The sequence below is a fragment of the Dichotomopilus funicola genome (assembly GCF_033296635.1).
Source record: "Dichotomopilus funicola strain CBS 141.50 unplaced genomic scaffold C8A04scaffold_34, whole genome shotgun sequence".
In the NCBI taxonomy this organism is placed as follows: Eukaryota; Fungi; Ascomycota; class Sordariomycetes; order Sordariales; family Chaetomiaceae; genus Dichotomopilus; species Dichotomopilus funicola.
This window is the reverse complement of record NW_026944055.1, coordinates 195,149-206,793: the sequence shown is the minus strand read 5'-3', so window position 1 is coordinate 206,793 and position 11,645 is coordinate 195,149. Positions and strand designations below refer to the sequence as shown.

General features: G+C 56.8%; 3 protein-coding genes across 3 annotated transcripts; 2 read left to right on the top strand and 1 right to left on the bottom strand.

Annotated features, from left to right (window-relative positions):
- Positions 1 to 460: 460 nt before the first annotated feature.
- Positions 461 to 3,989, top strand: C8A04DRAFT_28989 (uncharacterized protein; the record flags this gene model as incomplete). Its single annotated transcript, XM_062780852.1, has 6 exons — positions 461 to 834; positions 901 to 1,545; positions 1,610 to 2,287; positions 2,345 to 2,741; positions 2,797 to 3,370; positions 3,439 to 3,989. The coding sequence occupies 6 exons, from the start codon at positions 461 to 463 to the stop codon at positions 3,987 to 3,989; spliced, it is 3,219 nt and encodes a 1,072-aa protein (XP_062636718.1).
- A 540-nt stretch (positions 3,990 to 4,529) lies between these two features.
- Positions 4,530 to 5,805, top strand: C8A04DRAFT_12458 (cyclin-L2; the record flags this gene model as incomplete). The annotated part of the gene is made up of 3 exons (XM_062777347.1): positions 4,530 to 4,754; positions 4,870 to 5,192; positions 5,286 to 5,805. 3 exons carry the CDS (start codon positions 4,530 to 4,532, stop codon positions 5,803 to 5,805), a joined length of 1,068 nt encoding a protein of 355 aa, XP_062636717.1.
- A 781-nt stretch (positions 5,806 to 6,586) lies between these two features.
- On the bottom strand, positions 6,587 to 9,617 carry C8A04DRAFT_28987 (fungal-specific transcription factor domain-containing protein; the record flags this gene model as incomplete). The annotated part of the gene is made up of 3 exons (XM_062780851.1): positions 6,587 to 6,730; positions 6,811 to 9,203; positions 9,272 to 9,617. 3 exons carry the CDS (start codon positions 9,615 to 9,617, stop codon positions 6,587 to 6,589), a joined length of 2,883 nt encoding a protein of 960 aa, XP_062636716.1.
- Between the last annotated feature and the right edge of the window lie 2,028 nt (positions 9,618 to 11,645).

Below are 11,645 nucleotides of genomic sequence, written 5' to 3'. Positions count from 1 at the left end.
CCCTCATTACAGTGTGGGACGGATCTCCGTTTGCACTTCTTTCTCGGTTTACAAGCCGTGTTGGAAGGTAACGTTAAAGGTGAAAACAAAGCGGAAGGTGTGACTCTTTGTCCTAGATCCATGGATTCCGTACCATACACGACACTCTCTCATGCCTTCGTCCGGTGTAAAATACATGGTAGTTCACGGACCTCCAGTGGTGATGGGAGTCAGTTTAAATTGGAAGGCCCCACCGCGGTCACGAGGTGACGCGCGGAAATCTGGCAGCCGATCCCCCCACTTGCAGGGATGCCGCGTCTTCCACAATGCAAGAAACGCGACTGCGTCCCTCCCACATTCCAACACCCAGTAAAATCTGTTTGCGTGCCTCCGCCCCGATCTCCACCAAACACACCCGGCTTGTCATCGTTATCGATTATCTCCCACTGCCTCGTTGGCACCAGCGCCCAGATAGATTATTATGGCAGCGGTGAAGCCTGAACCCGTGGATGATGACCCGGGCTGCGGGGTCATTGCCGCCGTGAAAGAGGCCGGCTCGGCGAAGGAGACCCCAAACACTGACAACAACCATGGCGCGAGTCTACTCCAGAAACTCATCGTGCCCGGCAACCCGCCAGAGCTTCTCGAAGGGGGTGTAAAGATTGGTCTTCAAGTATTGGGGACCTTGAAAACACCGTTGGCCGACATGAGCAACTCCGCTTCGGGCGCCCAGTGGTTAGAATCAATTAACCAACTGGAGTCCCTTGCGAAGCCCGCGCGGACCATCGTGGGCGTGGTGGGAAATACGGGCGCCGGAAAATCTTCTGTGATTAGTGCGGTTCTCGACGAGGAAAGGTACGCAGATATTGATAGGGAACCTCACCGGCTAGGGTGTAGCTTATTTTCCTCACAAAATACTAGGCTTCTCCCCACAAATTGCATGCGAGCTTGCACGGCATCTCCAACCGAGATATCTTACAACCATTCCCAAGACCCTGCCGAGTTGTATCGGGCCGAGGTCGAGTTTATCACGGCGGATGATTGGCTCCAAGACCTCCGGGGTCTTTACATCGACCTTATCGACGGTGGCGGCGGAGTCTCGCGGGACTGCACGAATCAAGACAGCGATGCCGGTGTTGCCTACGCCAAGATCAAAGCCGTCTATCCCAAACTAACGAGGGAGATGATTGCCGATGCGACTCCTGAGCATCTTGCTGGAAAACCTTCGGTCGTTCGGATTCTCGGGACCGTCAGAGTACTCCGTGCGACGACGGCCGGGAGCTTATACCGTCAGCTACAAGAATATGTCGACAGCAAGGAGAAGAACACCGACAAGCTCATGGAGTACTGGCCGCTGATCAAAGTCGTCCGCATCTACACCAAAGCGTCTGCCTTGTCAACGGGGGCTTGTCTGGTTGACCTCCCGGGTGTCCAAGACTCCAACGCGGCGCGTGCGGCGGTTGCTGCTAACTACATGAAATCATGTACGGGGTTGTGGATTGTTGCTCCGATCACCCGTGCGGTGGACGATAAGACGGCTAAATCACTATTGGGAGATTCCTTCAGGTACGTTTCCCCCCTCCACCACATCACCACCATGATGAGTCACAACATCTAATTGGTTTGACAGACGCCAGTTGAAATACGATGGTACTTACTCGGCCGTGACATTCATTTGTTCCAAAACGGACGACATCTCCGTCACAGAGGCAGCGGAGAGTTTGGGCATCGAGGAAGAAGTCTCTGAATCATGGGCTCGCGTCCGTGAGCTGTCAGACGATATTAAGAAACAAAAATCCGACATGGCCGACCTCAGAGACGAGCGAGATGTCTGCCTCGACCTCATCGACAATATTGAGCAAGCCTATGATGAGTGGGAAATTCTCGGTAGCAAGTTGGCAGGCGGAACCACGGTCTATGCGTCCCCCACCTCGCCCAGCAAAAAGCGCAAGCGGAAAACTCGCCCCAGGGGTAGTCGAAAGGGGCGCAACTCGAGCGATGTTGATAGCGATTCCTCAGATCCAGATGGTTCCGATTCTAGTGATAAGGAGAACCAGGACGCTCGGGGAGAGCCACTCACGTCGGATGAGATTGATACCAAACTCGCGTCCTTGAAAGGCGAGAAAAAGGAGCTGCGAGACAAGAAGAAGGGGATTGATGAGCATGTCAAGGCCCTTCGCGAGGCCATAAAGGAGCTCACCGCGGAGAAAGACACGATTCTCGCCGAGTTGAAGGCCGTGTGCATTCAGGGGAGAAACCAGTACTCGAAAACGGCGATCAAACAGGATTTCGCAATGGGTATCAAAGAGTAAGAAGGCCCCGGATCTACCCAGCTGCCATGAAACCAACTGATACAACTTTCCAGGCTCGACCAGGAAACAGCCGTGGAGGAAGATGAGGCGAATTTTGACCCAGAGGTTGACCTTCGCGATTATGATGCGGTAGCCGCATCTCTCCCTGTGTTCTGTGTTTCTAGCCGTGCATTTCAGAAGCTGAGTGGCCGGCTGGAAAAGGATGACTTTAATGGTGCCGGATTTCAGTCCCTCGAGGATACCGAGATCCCCCAGTTGCAGGCACATGCCAAGAAACTCACAGAGGCCAGCCGGACCGCCAACTCTCGGCGGTTTCTCACTGAGCTCATACAGCTCCTGAACTCCATCAAGATGTGGGCGTCTGAAGACCAAGCGACACCAGCCGTGTCGGGTACCGAGAAGGCGGAGAAAGAGACAGAGTTGCGGGAGCAGCTTAAGCAGTTGGACAAGGTTCGCGGAGATTCGGCATCAATGTAGAGGTACTTATCTAGCTGACTCTGACTAGTATTTTGACCTCCTGCTGAGGCATTGCATAGCTTCCGTACGACAAGTATTTGCTGAGCATATCTATGCCAACTTTGCTCGATACATACCTGTGGCTTTCCAAACAGCGGTGCCCACAGCGAGACAATGGGGTGCCCCCCGAGGAGAAGGAGGCATGCTTTGGGGGACCTACAAAGCAACTTGCAGGAGGGGTGGCGCCTTTACCGGTAGCGCCGGTCCCCGCGACTTCAACGACGAGCTTTTCCTCCCCATCTCAAAACACGTCGCCGCCGGCTGGGAGCGCGCCTTTGTCCGACGCCTGCCCGGAGTCATTGACGGTTTTCTCGGCGCGGTTCGCGAGAGCCTGACCGAATTCCATTTCAAGGCAGTCACAACTGCGGAAGCCTCCGGAGTTCATGCCGGCGGGCTGAATATCCTAGCCCAACAGCTCCAAACGCATGTTGAGTCGGTGAACCAGATGGGCGTTGAGGGCCTAAAAATTGCCCAGGACATCCAGCGAGACGCAAATCGGGGGTTTACCCCTGTGATCCAGCAGGAAATGATGCCCGTTTACGAAGACTGTGTGCAGGAACGCGGTACGTAGTCTTCCCTCCCCCCTTCGAGCTTTTTAAAATTCATGAACTCTAATTAACATATTCCTCAGGAGTCGGCTCCTACATGCGCATGAAGAACCTGATGCTAGCACATGTCGAAGATCGGCGCGAATTTATGTTCCGCAACGCGACGGGTACCGTGCAGCAACAGCTCGAGGTGCTGTGCCAACAGGTTGGCGACTATTTCACTGCGGGCATCCAGGAGTTGTCCAAGCGCATCGCGCGAGATTATCTCGGTGTCATCGCCGGTGTGCATACACTGGCCACCGGTGTCTCGGCTCAAGCCGAGCGTGAACTGCGCAGGGCCATCAAATTGAGGCTTATCCATGCTGACCGGAGCTTCGCCGTGCTCTTTCCGGAGTTGCTTAGTGGGCATGATGCTGGTGAGAAGTGGAAGGAAGAGGAGGAGAAGGAGGAGGAGAAGGAGGAGGTGGAGGAGGAGGAGGAGGAGGTGGAGGACTACGATGAGGAGCCGGGCTTGGACCCGGAGTATGCGGATTATCTGGCCGCCTGCGAAGAAGGAGGTGGTAGCGAGGAGTCAGTGGCAGAATGGGGGGTGAAGTCTGAGCCTGAGGTTGATGAGGAGTACCTTTCGTGTTAGAGGATTGTTTTGTTGTTTTTCGGTTTGGCGGCGCAAGGGGTTACCGAGGGGCAAAAGGCTGGGGTGGATGTTTGCTGGAGGAAGGTGGCTTTTTGCGATTTGCGATGCTTTGGCGTCTATGGAATTGGGTGTTTGTATGTACAGTACATGTACAACTAATAGGCGTGCTGGCCTGTTTTAAGGGCTGCGGGAGACTGGCTGCCGCCAATCCGCACTAGCGGGCGCATGATAGAAGAGTGCAATCTTAGTTGGGAAGACGAGAATAGGCAATAGCGGTGACTTCCTAGCACGTGCCTAGGTATCGAGCGAATGTCTAGTGTTTAAGGAGGTGCTTGGGATGAGGTGGGGTGGGTGGTGAGGGAGCAACCCTAACCCGAAGGGGTATCCAACACAGTGTAATCATTGCGCAAACTGTGCAAACACACACAGTGCGAGACAGCAAGTGATCGGCCCTCTTGCAGCCACGAATTAAAGGACTTAATCCCCAATTATCCAACAACCGCCTTCCCATATCAATTTGATGGGAAACAGCAAACCGCCATGTCGCACATGGAAAACCCCCTGGCGACGCCAGACCAACTATTCCAGCGCCGCTCCTTGGGCTCCCTCCCCATTGACCTCCAAGATATCATTTTCTTCGCGACACAATGTCTAACCCAAGCCGCCGGTCTCCTCCTTCAACTTCCACAATCCGTCACAGCACAAGCCAATGTGTTGCTGGCGCGATACTGGCTCGTCGAGCCGATGATGTCACACGAGTTTAGTGTAAGCCTCTTTTTCTTTTCCTCCCTGCTCCCCCTCCTTTTTATCAAACCGATATTGCCCCGACTATTCGTACTTTGGAACCTTCACTTACTTACCATTACCCCCCTCCCCGCAGGAGGTCTCAGCAGCAATCCTCTACCTCACCGCCAAACTCTCCCCCCACCCTCGCTCCCCCCGCGACATCTCCAACGTCTACGCCTACCTCACCTCCCCCTCATCCTCCCTCTTCCACCACCCCTCCGCCGCACCACCCCCGCCAATACCAAATCCCCAAGACTCATCATCATCGACCCACTACCTCTCCGAATCAACTTACCAAGCCTTCCACACCCGCCTCCTCGCCCTCGAAGCACGCGTCCTTTATGCCTTGGGCTTCGACACCCACGTTGCGCTGCCTTATTCGTTGGCCGTGACTTACCTGCAAGCTCTCGATTTCCTGTTACTCCCCCCCAGCAGCAGCGGGGGCACAAGGGGAGACAGCACCAGCGAGCAAGGCAAAGGCAAAGGCAAAACCAAGGGGGAAAAAACAAGCACAAAAAACGCCCTAGCCCACCTAACCCTCACCTACCTAACAACCGCCCTCCTCTCCCCCCAACACCTCTACCTCACCTCCCCCCCCTCCTCCCTCGCCACCGCAGCCATCTACAACGCCGCGCGGGACTTGGGGGCCAAGATGCCTGCGTGCGAATGGTGGGAGGTGTTCGATGTGGACCGGGAAGAACTGGGGTTTTTGGTGGTGGGGATGAGGAGTGTGGAGGGATGGGGGAGGAGGATGAGGGGGGATATGGAGGGGATGATGATGCGGGGGGGGGGGGGGGGGGGGGGGGGGGGGGGGGTGGTGGGGGGGGGGGGGGGGGGGGGGGGGGGAGGGGGGGGGGTATTGAGGCGGGGGGATGTGGAGGGGGAGTTGGGACGGAGGGGGATTAGGGTTGTGCCATCGGTGGTGTCACCGGTGGGGGGAGGGGGAGGAGGAGGAGGAGAAGGAGGGGGGGATATGGAGGAGGAGATGGCGAGGAGGATGGATGAGAAGATGGCTGGGTTGGAGGGATAGATGTAATTACTAGAGGGAGCGAAGTCACAAATGGATTAAGTGTCTGGCAAGTGATAGCACTAAAATGGTATAAACGTTCAGTTTATTGGAGCACACAATACACAATATCTACACATTGATCGCAACCCAAGAGGCTGGCTGGTAAACAAGACCTTAGTAGTCAGGAAACACGCAAAGGAAACCGAAACCCGTTGTTGACCTTGGCCCAAGCACCGGAAGGAAACCCCGATACACCCCCAAAGTAAGAGAAAGGAAAACGAGAGAAAAGAGGCCAGAAAAGAAGAAATAAACAGGAAACACCGATATTCCTCACATCGTCCAAAGCGTACAAGAACACGTTTCAACGTCCCCCATCAACCATAATAACGTCCCTTATCGGGTGAGTCATGTCATGGTCGCCATCCGTTCCGTCGTTGAAGAGGCATCAAAAGGTCATCCTCGCGTCCATCCGCCTCGTTCCACCTTCATAATCATATACCCGCCGAAAGACCCACCACTCACCCCACTTGGCCAGATCCCTATCCAGTCCCTTTTAACCGTTTTGGTTTTGAGAATCCTTTGTGTAAACACCGTCCGAAGGAGACAAAACAAAAGAGAAAAACAACAGACCTTTCAACGCCAACCGAGAAAGCATTGCTCGCACCAAGGAAATAACAAAAGGGGAATTCGCAACACCGACCGGAGAACCCGCCAAGTACAGAGAAAATAACCGATCGCAGACAAGTAGCGAAGCCCAGGATAAAAAAAAATAAAACGTTGAAAAGAATCAGACCCGAACACATTAAAGTGCTAGGCCGGTGCCGTCGCCGGTCCACCGGTACAACGCCAAGAGCTCCCTTCGGCGCTGGTGTTGCTCGCCAAGGTCCTCGGGCACACGGCCACGGACCTGGGCGAGGGCGCTACGCATAACTCGGCTAAAGTTGCGCTATTGAGAAGAAATTGTTAGTCGATCTGCTCATCGCTCTGAATTTGTGTGTAAATGTGTGAAAGGAGGAGGAAACAAACCTGGTACTCAGTGTTGAGCGTCACGACACACGCCTCATGGGCGCGAATGATGGTCTCGCAGGCCTTGACCACGCTGGGCGACGCCTCGAGCTGTAGCTTGTCGGCAATCAGTAGCAACAGGAACGAGCCCTGCAGCAGGTAGATTCCGAAGAAGAAGGGCATGAACTCGAGGCCCGGGTCGAACTCGAGGATGTTGCTGATGGCCTCGGCAGCGCTGACGGCGTGGCCGGTGGCGGTGATGAACCCCTGGCTGCTGATCCAGAGGTCGTTGTCGTCAAGGAGGTTGATGGGATCCCACTTGCCCGTGAGCAAGATGTGCAGCACGTGCATGACGTGAGTGCCGTATGCCATCACAATGCGGGTCTGGATGTCACTCTCGGTCATGCGACTGGAGGACGTGTGCGCGCTGTGGACGCTGTGGCCGGATGGGGTGCCAGGGAGGTCGTTGGAGGCCGTGGGAACGCCGGCTGCCTCGGCGGCCTTCTCGTCGGCGGCTTGTGCTTGTGCGCTGAGGCTGAGGTGACGCTGCTCGAACTTCTTTAGGCTCTGCTCATACATGTCTAAGTGGCGGGTAATCTCGGAAGTCTGGTCGTCCCACTCGCGAGAGGCACGGAAGCCCACGCCGAAGCGCGGGTGGTTCCTCGCGTGGTTAAGGTCGACGATCTCGCCGAGGATAGTCATTAAGGGTAGGAAGTAACCGAAAATGCTGTGGCCGGTGCAGACGAACGAGGGACCCCGGGACCGGGTCGGTGGGGCCTCAGAATCCTCGGATGCTGTGAGGACGTTTGGATCGGTGTAGGCGTGGAAGCTACCGTTTTGGTAGTCGGTATCATCCATCGGCTGGAATAGACCTTCACACTCGATATCGAGCAAGAAAAGCGGCCGGTTGTAGCAAAGAGCTAGATGGCGGTCCACAATGTAGACTAGCCACCAGATTCGCCGCCGTTCCTCGCGCTCTTCCTCCGTGATGACGCCCGGGATGCTCATCTCGGATCCGTGGCCCTCGCCGTCCATGTCCGCAGATCCGCCCTGGCGGCTTGCGGGGGCATTTTGTGGAAGCTCTCGCCCGAGCTTCAGTTCACGAGCCAGAGACCACGCGGCATTCCACCACCGCAGGCTCGCGCCCTTGTATTCACTCGCTGACACCACAGTGGCTAGGTGGATATAAGTAATCACGTCATCTAGCGTACCAGCAGCGCCAAACGCGCCCGACTCGCTAGTCAGAGCCTCCATGCTGATGGACCCGGGGAGCGCCACGCCGAGACCGCCCAGAGCAACGCCATCGACAATCGGGCTCGAGACGGGCGAGGCTTCTTCCGACGGCGTGTGGATGAGCGGCTTGAGGAGGCTAACGGTGAGTTCGAGGAGCTTCTGACAGATCTTGCCGCGCGCTGAGGGCACACTGGTCAGGAACTGAGCGTCGCTCGTTTGCGCGGCAACCCAGAGCATGCTCGCCAACAGGGCGGGTTGGCATTGGCGGGGCTTGCTCGGGTGTAGGAAAGATCTCTTGCGGAAGACGAAGCCGAGGACGTAGGGTGACATGGGGTGCATTTGGGCCGAGGACGAGCTCGCAAAGTACAGGTCGATGAGGTCGCAAGCCAGAGGCAGGGGAATGATGTTGCCCAGGTGGGGAACCAGCGGCTCCAAGACGGGGTATCGGAGATGCGAGTGGCCGTAACCGCCCTGCGGTGGCATGTGCTGAGCGAACTGAGGCGGTGGTGAGGACATGTTCATCCAGCCGCCCGGTGATCCTGGCTCTCCGCCCATCGGATAGGCGCTGAGCGGGCTGTTGGCGAGGCGGAAGCCATTGGGGGGGTTTGCCGGGTAGCCACTCGGGCTTTGTGTTTGCAGGGCGTACGGGAGATCGGGGTAGCTGGACATGTTGCCTTGGTTGCCCGGGTACGGTCCATGGGGCGGGCCGTTCATCATGTGTGCGTGTGCGCTCATCTGGCGCTCATACGGCGACGGGTGAACACCACCGTATCCATTCAGGTCCATCGCCGTCGGGCTTTCGAGGTGTTCCCTGTCCATGGCCCCTGGGTGGTGGCCCCCCATATGTCCTGGGTGGGCGCTGATTTCACCCAACGTGTCGATGCTTCCGGTCCTTTGTCCTCGCATCTGCTCGTCCGACATCTCTGTCACGCTTTTCTCCGATGCGGGAGGCTGGTCAGTGTTTAGGGTCAAGACCGGCTTGGTGCTGCTGCTCGGAGTGTCACTCCGGCTCTCCGCAGACCGATCGGCCTCGCTTGGTTGATCCTCGGATTTCGTGCCAGTCTGTCCGCCCTGGGCTGCGGCTGCAGCGGCCTGAGCTGCGGCTTGTTGTGCGAGATCCTTGCGGGACGCCTTGCCACGCTTCTTCCGTTCGCGAATGTATTCGCAGCCCAGTTGGAACTCTATCCAAGGTTAGAAGGACGGATGCGGCTCAGGAAACGGACAGCTCAAAACTCTAATCCTAACTCACCGATACAATGGGCACAGGGGTGCTGGCCGTCACACTTTGTCCGGAGCTGGTTGCACTGATCGCACGCCCTGCTAATCCTTCTCCGAATTGGCCCTGATGTGCCCGCGGACCTCGCTGAGGGCCCGTAAGGGTGTTGCCTGTGCTTCGGTTGTGGGCCGGACCGAGCGAGGTGTGGGCTGTGGACGCCAACGTGTTGTTGAAGCTGTTGGAGGGCGTAGTGAGAGCCGGGAGCGAGGGGGTCAAGCCCCGCGGCGTGAAGGTGGCCGGCTGGGACGTGGCCATTCGACAGAAGTGTCGAGGAAGGAATGTGGTAGGGGGAGAACCGGTGGAGCGGATTCGACAACATGGTGAAGGCTGAAGTAGAACAAGGCTGGTGGGAAAGGGTAAGATGGCGAAATTAGCAACTGAAGAGAGAGGTCGTCAAGACCCTGGATTAGAACATATGAAGACGGCCGGCTTCGAGCGAGTGCGGGCAGTTGGTTGAAGCGATGTTGTGTTTGGAAGGGACAGGCGAGGAGAGAGGGGCCGGGGGGCAGCGAGGTAGAGCTTTCTATGGTGATGGGGGGGTGAAAGGCATCTATATCCGAGCTTCGTGGCGTGTTTGCCGGACCCAGGGTTGGGGAACGGCAACCGGACGGACCGAAGTGAGCTTCCTTCAACGGAAAGGTTCGTCGTGTTAGTGACCAGCATGAGCATTAATGGGTGGACTGGGATCGCATTGACAGCCACACCACAGAAGCGCTGGAAGCTGATCCGCGCGGACGGCGGACCTGAGTGAAGGCGGCTCGCCCAACCGCACAGTGAGTGACTGACTGGAGCACCTTGTCCCGGACGGCGGGGTTGGGGTAGGAAGACTGTGACGGGGGAGGGGGGGTGGAGTGGCAAGGGGCGTGTGCCTGGAACAGGGGGCCGAACCGACGAACAGGGGAAGGGGGTCGGGATGGAAAAGAAACAAGTCTTCCCTGAGAAGAACATGGATGACAGAATAGTGGATGAGAGCGTCAACATACTGAGTCCACGTCAAGACAACCTCTAGAAGGAGGCGAGGATAAAACAGAGGCCGGTCTGTCTGCGATGCAAGATAAATAATCCCTAGACAGCTGTCTCTTGTCGTAGAGGTTATTTCAACCCCGTTGGATTCGAGGAACGTTGTCGAAGACGCCTTGGTGAACGTGAATTTTTCGTCGAGTTAACTAGCAAGCCTCCTTGTTGATGGCGAGAGGTGCCGGTATTGCTAGCTCTCGGGTCAGGGGCGATGTGCCGGATAGTATTGCTCGTGAGGGGCCGGAAACTGCAAGAGTCTCCAAAGGGGCCAAAAGATTCCCAGTTCGAACGGGTGAGCAAATCGGTAAATTTTTGACGCAGTGCCTTTCTCTTGGGGTACGTTTTGCGAGTTTGGCTCGTTGGCTTGGCGGACATGCACAGCAGCACAAGATGAGACGGGATACGATTGGTGTGGCTGCGTCGTCCTTGGTCCAGCACAATATCGAGTATGAACGTTATATTGCAAGGGCAATATAAGTCGGCGGGACGGGAGGTTGTCGTTGGGGGAAGGGGGCGTCGTTGAGCGAGCGCGGGGCGGGTAGCGTTGTGTGGGAGAGTTGGGTCGGACAGTCGCGAATTCTGGGGAATGCGCCTTCGTCCGGGCCTGCTGAGGATATATGGACCTCTTCAACTGTTCTCCCGCAGAACTGCCAGCAAGCTTCCAGCACCATCAGACCAGGGCTTGCCATTAACAGGGGTCAAGGTGGTGGTCGTGGTGGAGAAAAGTGCAACTCCACCATCTTTCACAGCGGCACTCCCATCCCCGTCGCCAGCATCAAAGCGCACCTGGACACCTTCTAGCGCAGCGCTAACGAGGCTTCTCTGCCCGGGTATCGCTAGCATACGGCGGACATCGGCGCTGGGGTTCTCGGAGGCTCATCAGCGTTGCTTCACCGTTTGGGGTTCAATTTCACCGCACGAACACCCGCCGTTTCTTTCCCCAATTTCTGCCTTCGCGCACCTCCTTTGTCAAATTCGAGCGCTAGGTGGACGGTGCCTGAGTTCATGGAGGCATAAAAAGATGCATATAGGTTGTCGGCCATCCGGCTACGGGCCGTTGTGAGCAACTGTCGCACCCCTGTCGAACGAGTTGGGATGCCGCTGTTCAGCCATGGCGGAGCGAGCTGTCAGCGAGAGCGGCTCCATTCTCCACGACGCAGTGGGGTGACGGTGGGTGTCTTGGGTGTGTCACCCACCCACCAGACCACCAGACCACTGCTGCAATCCAGGCACGGCCTCCGAAAGGCTGGGGGTTCGGAGCCAGACCGGATCGCCAGTTCGGCCGTCCTTCGGGCGCCCAATGCCTCCCTGTTCAGAACAATTGCTGAGG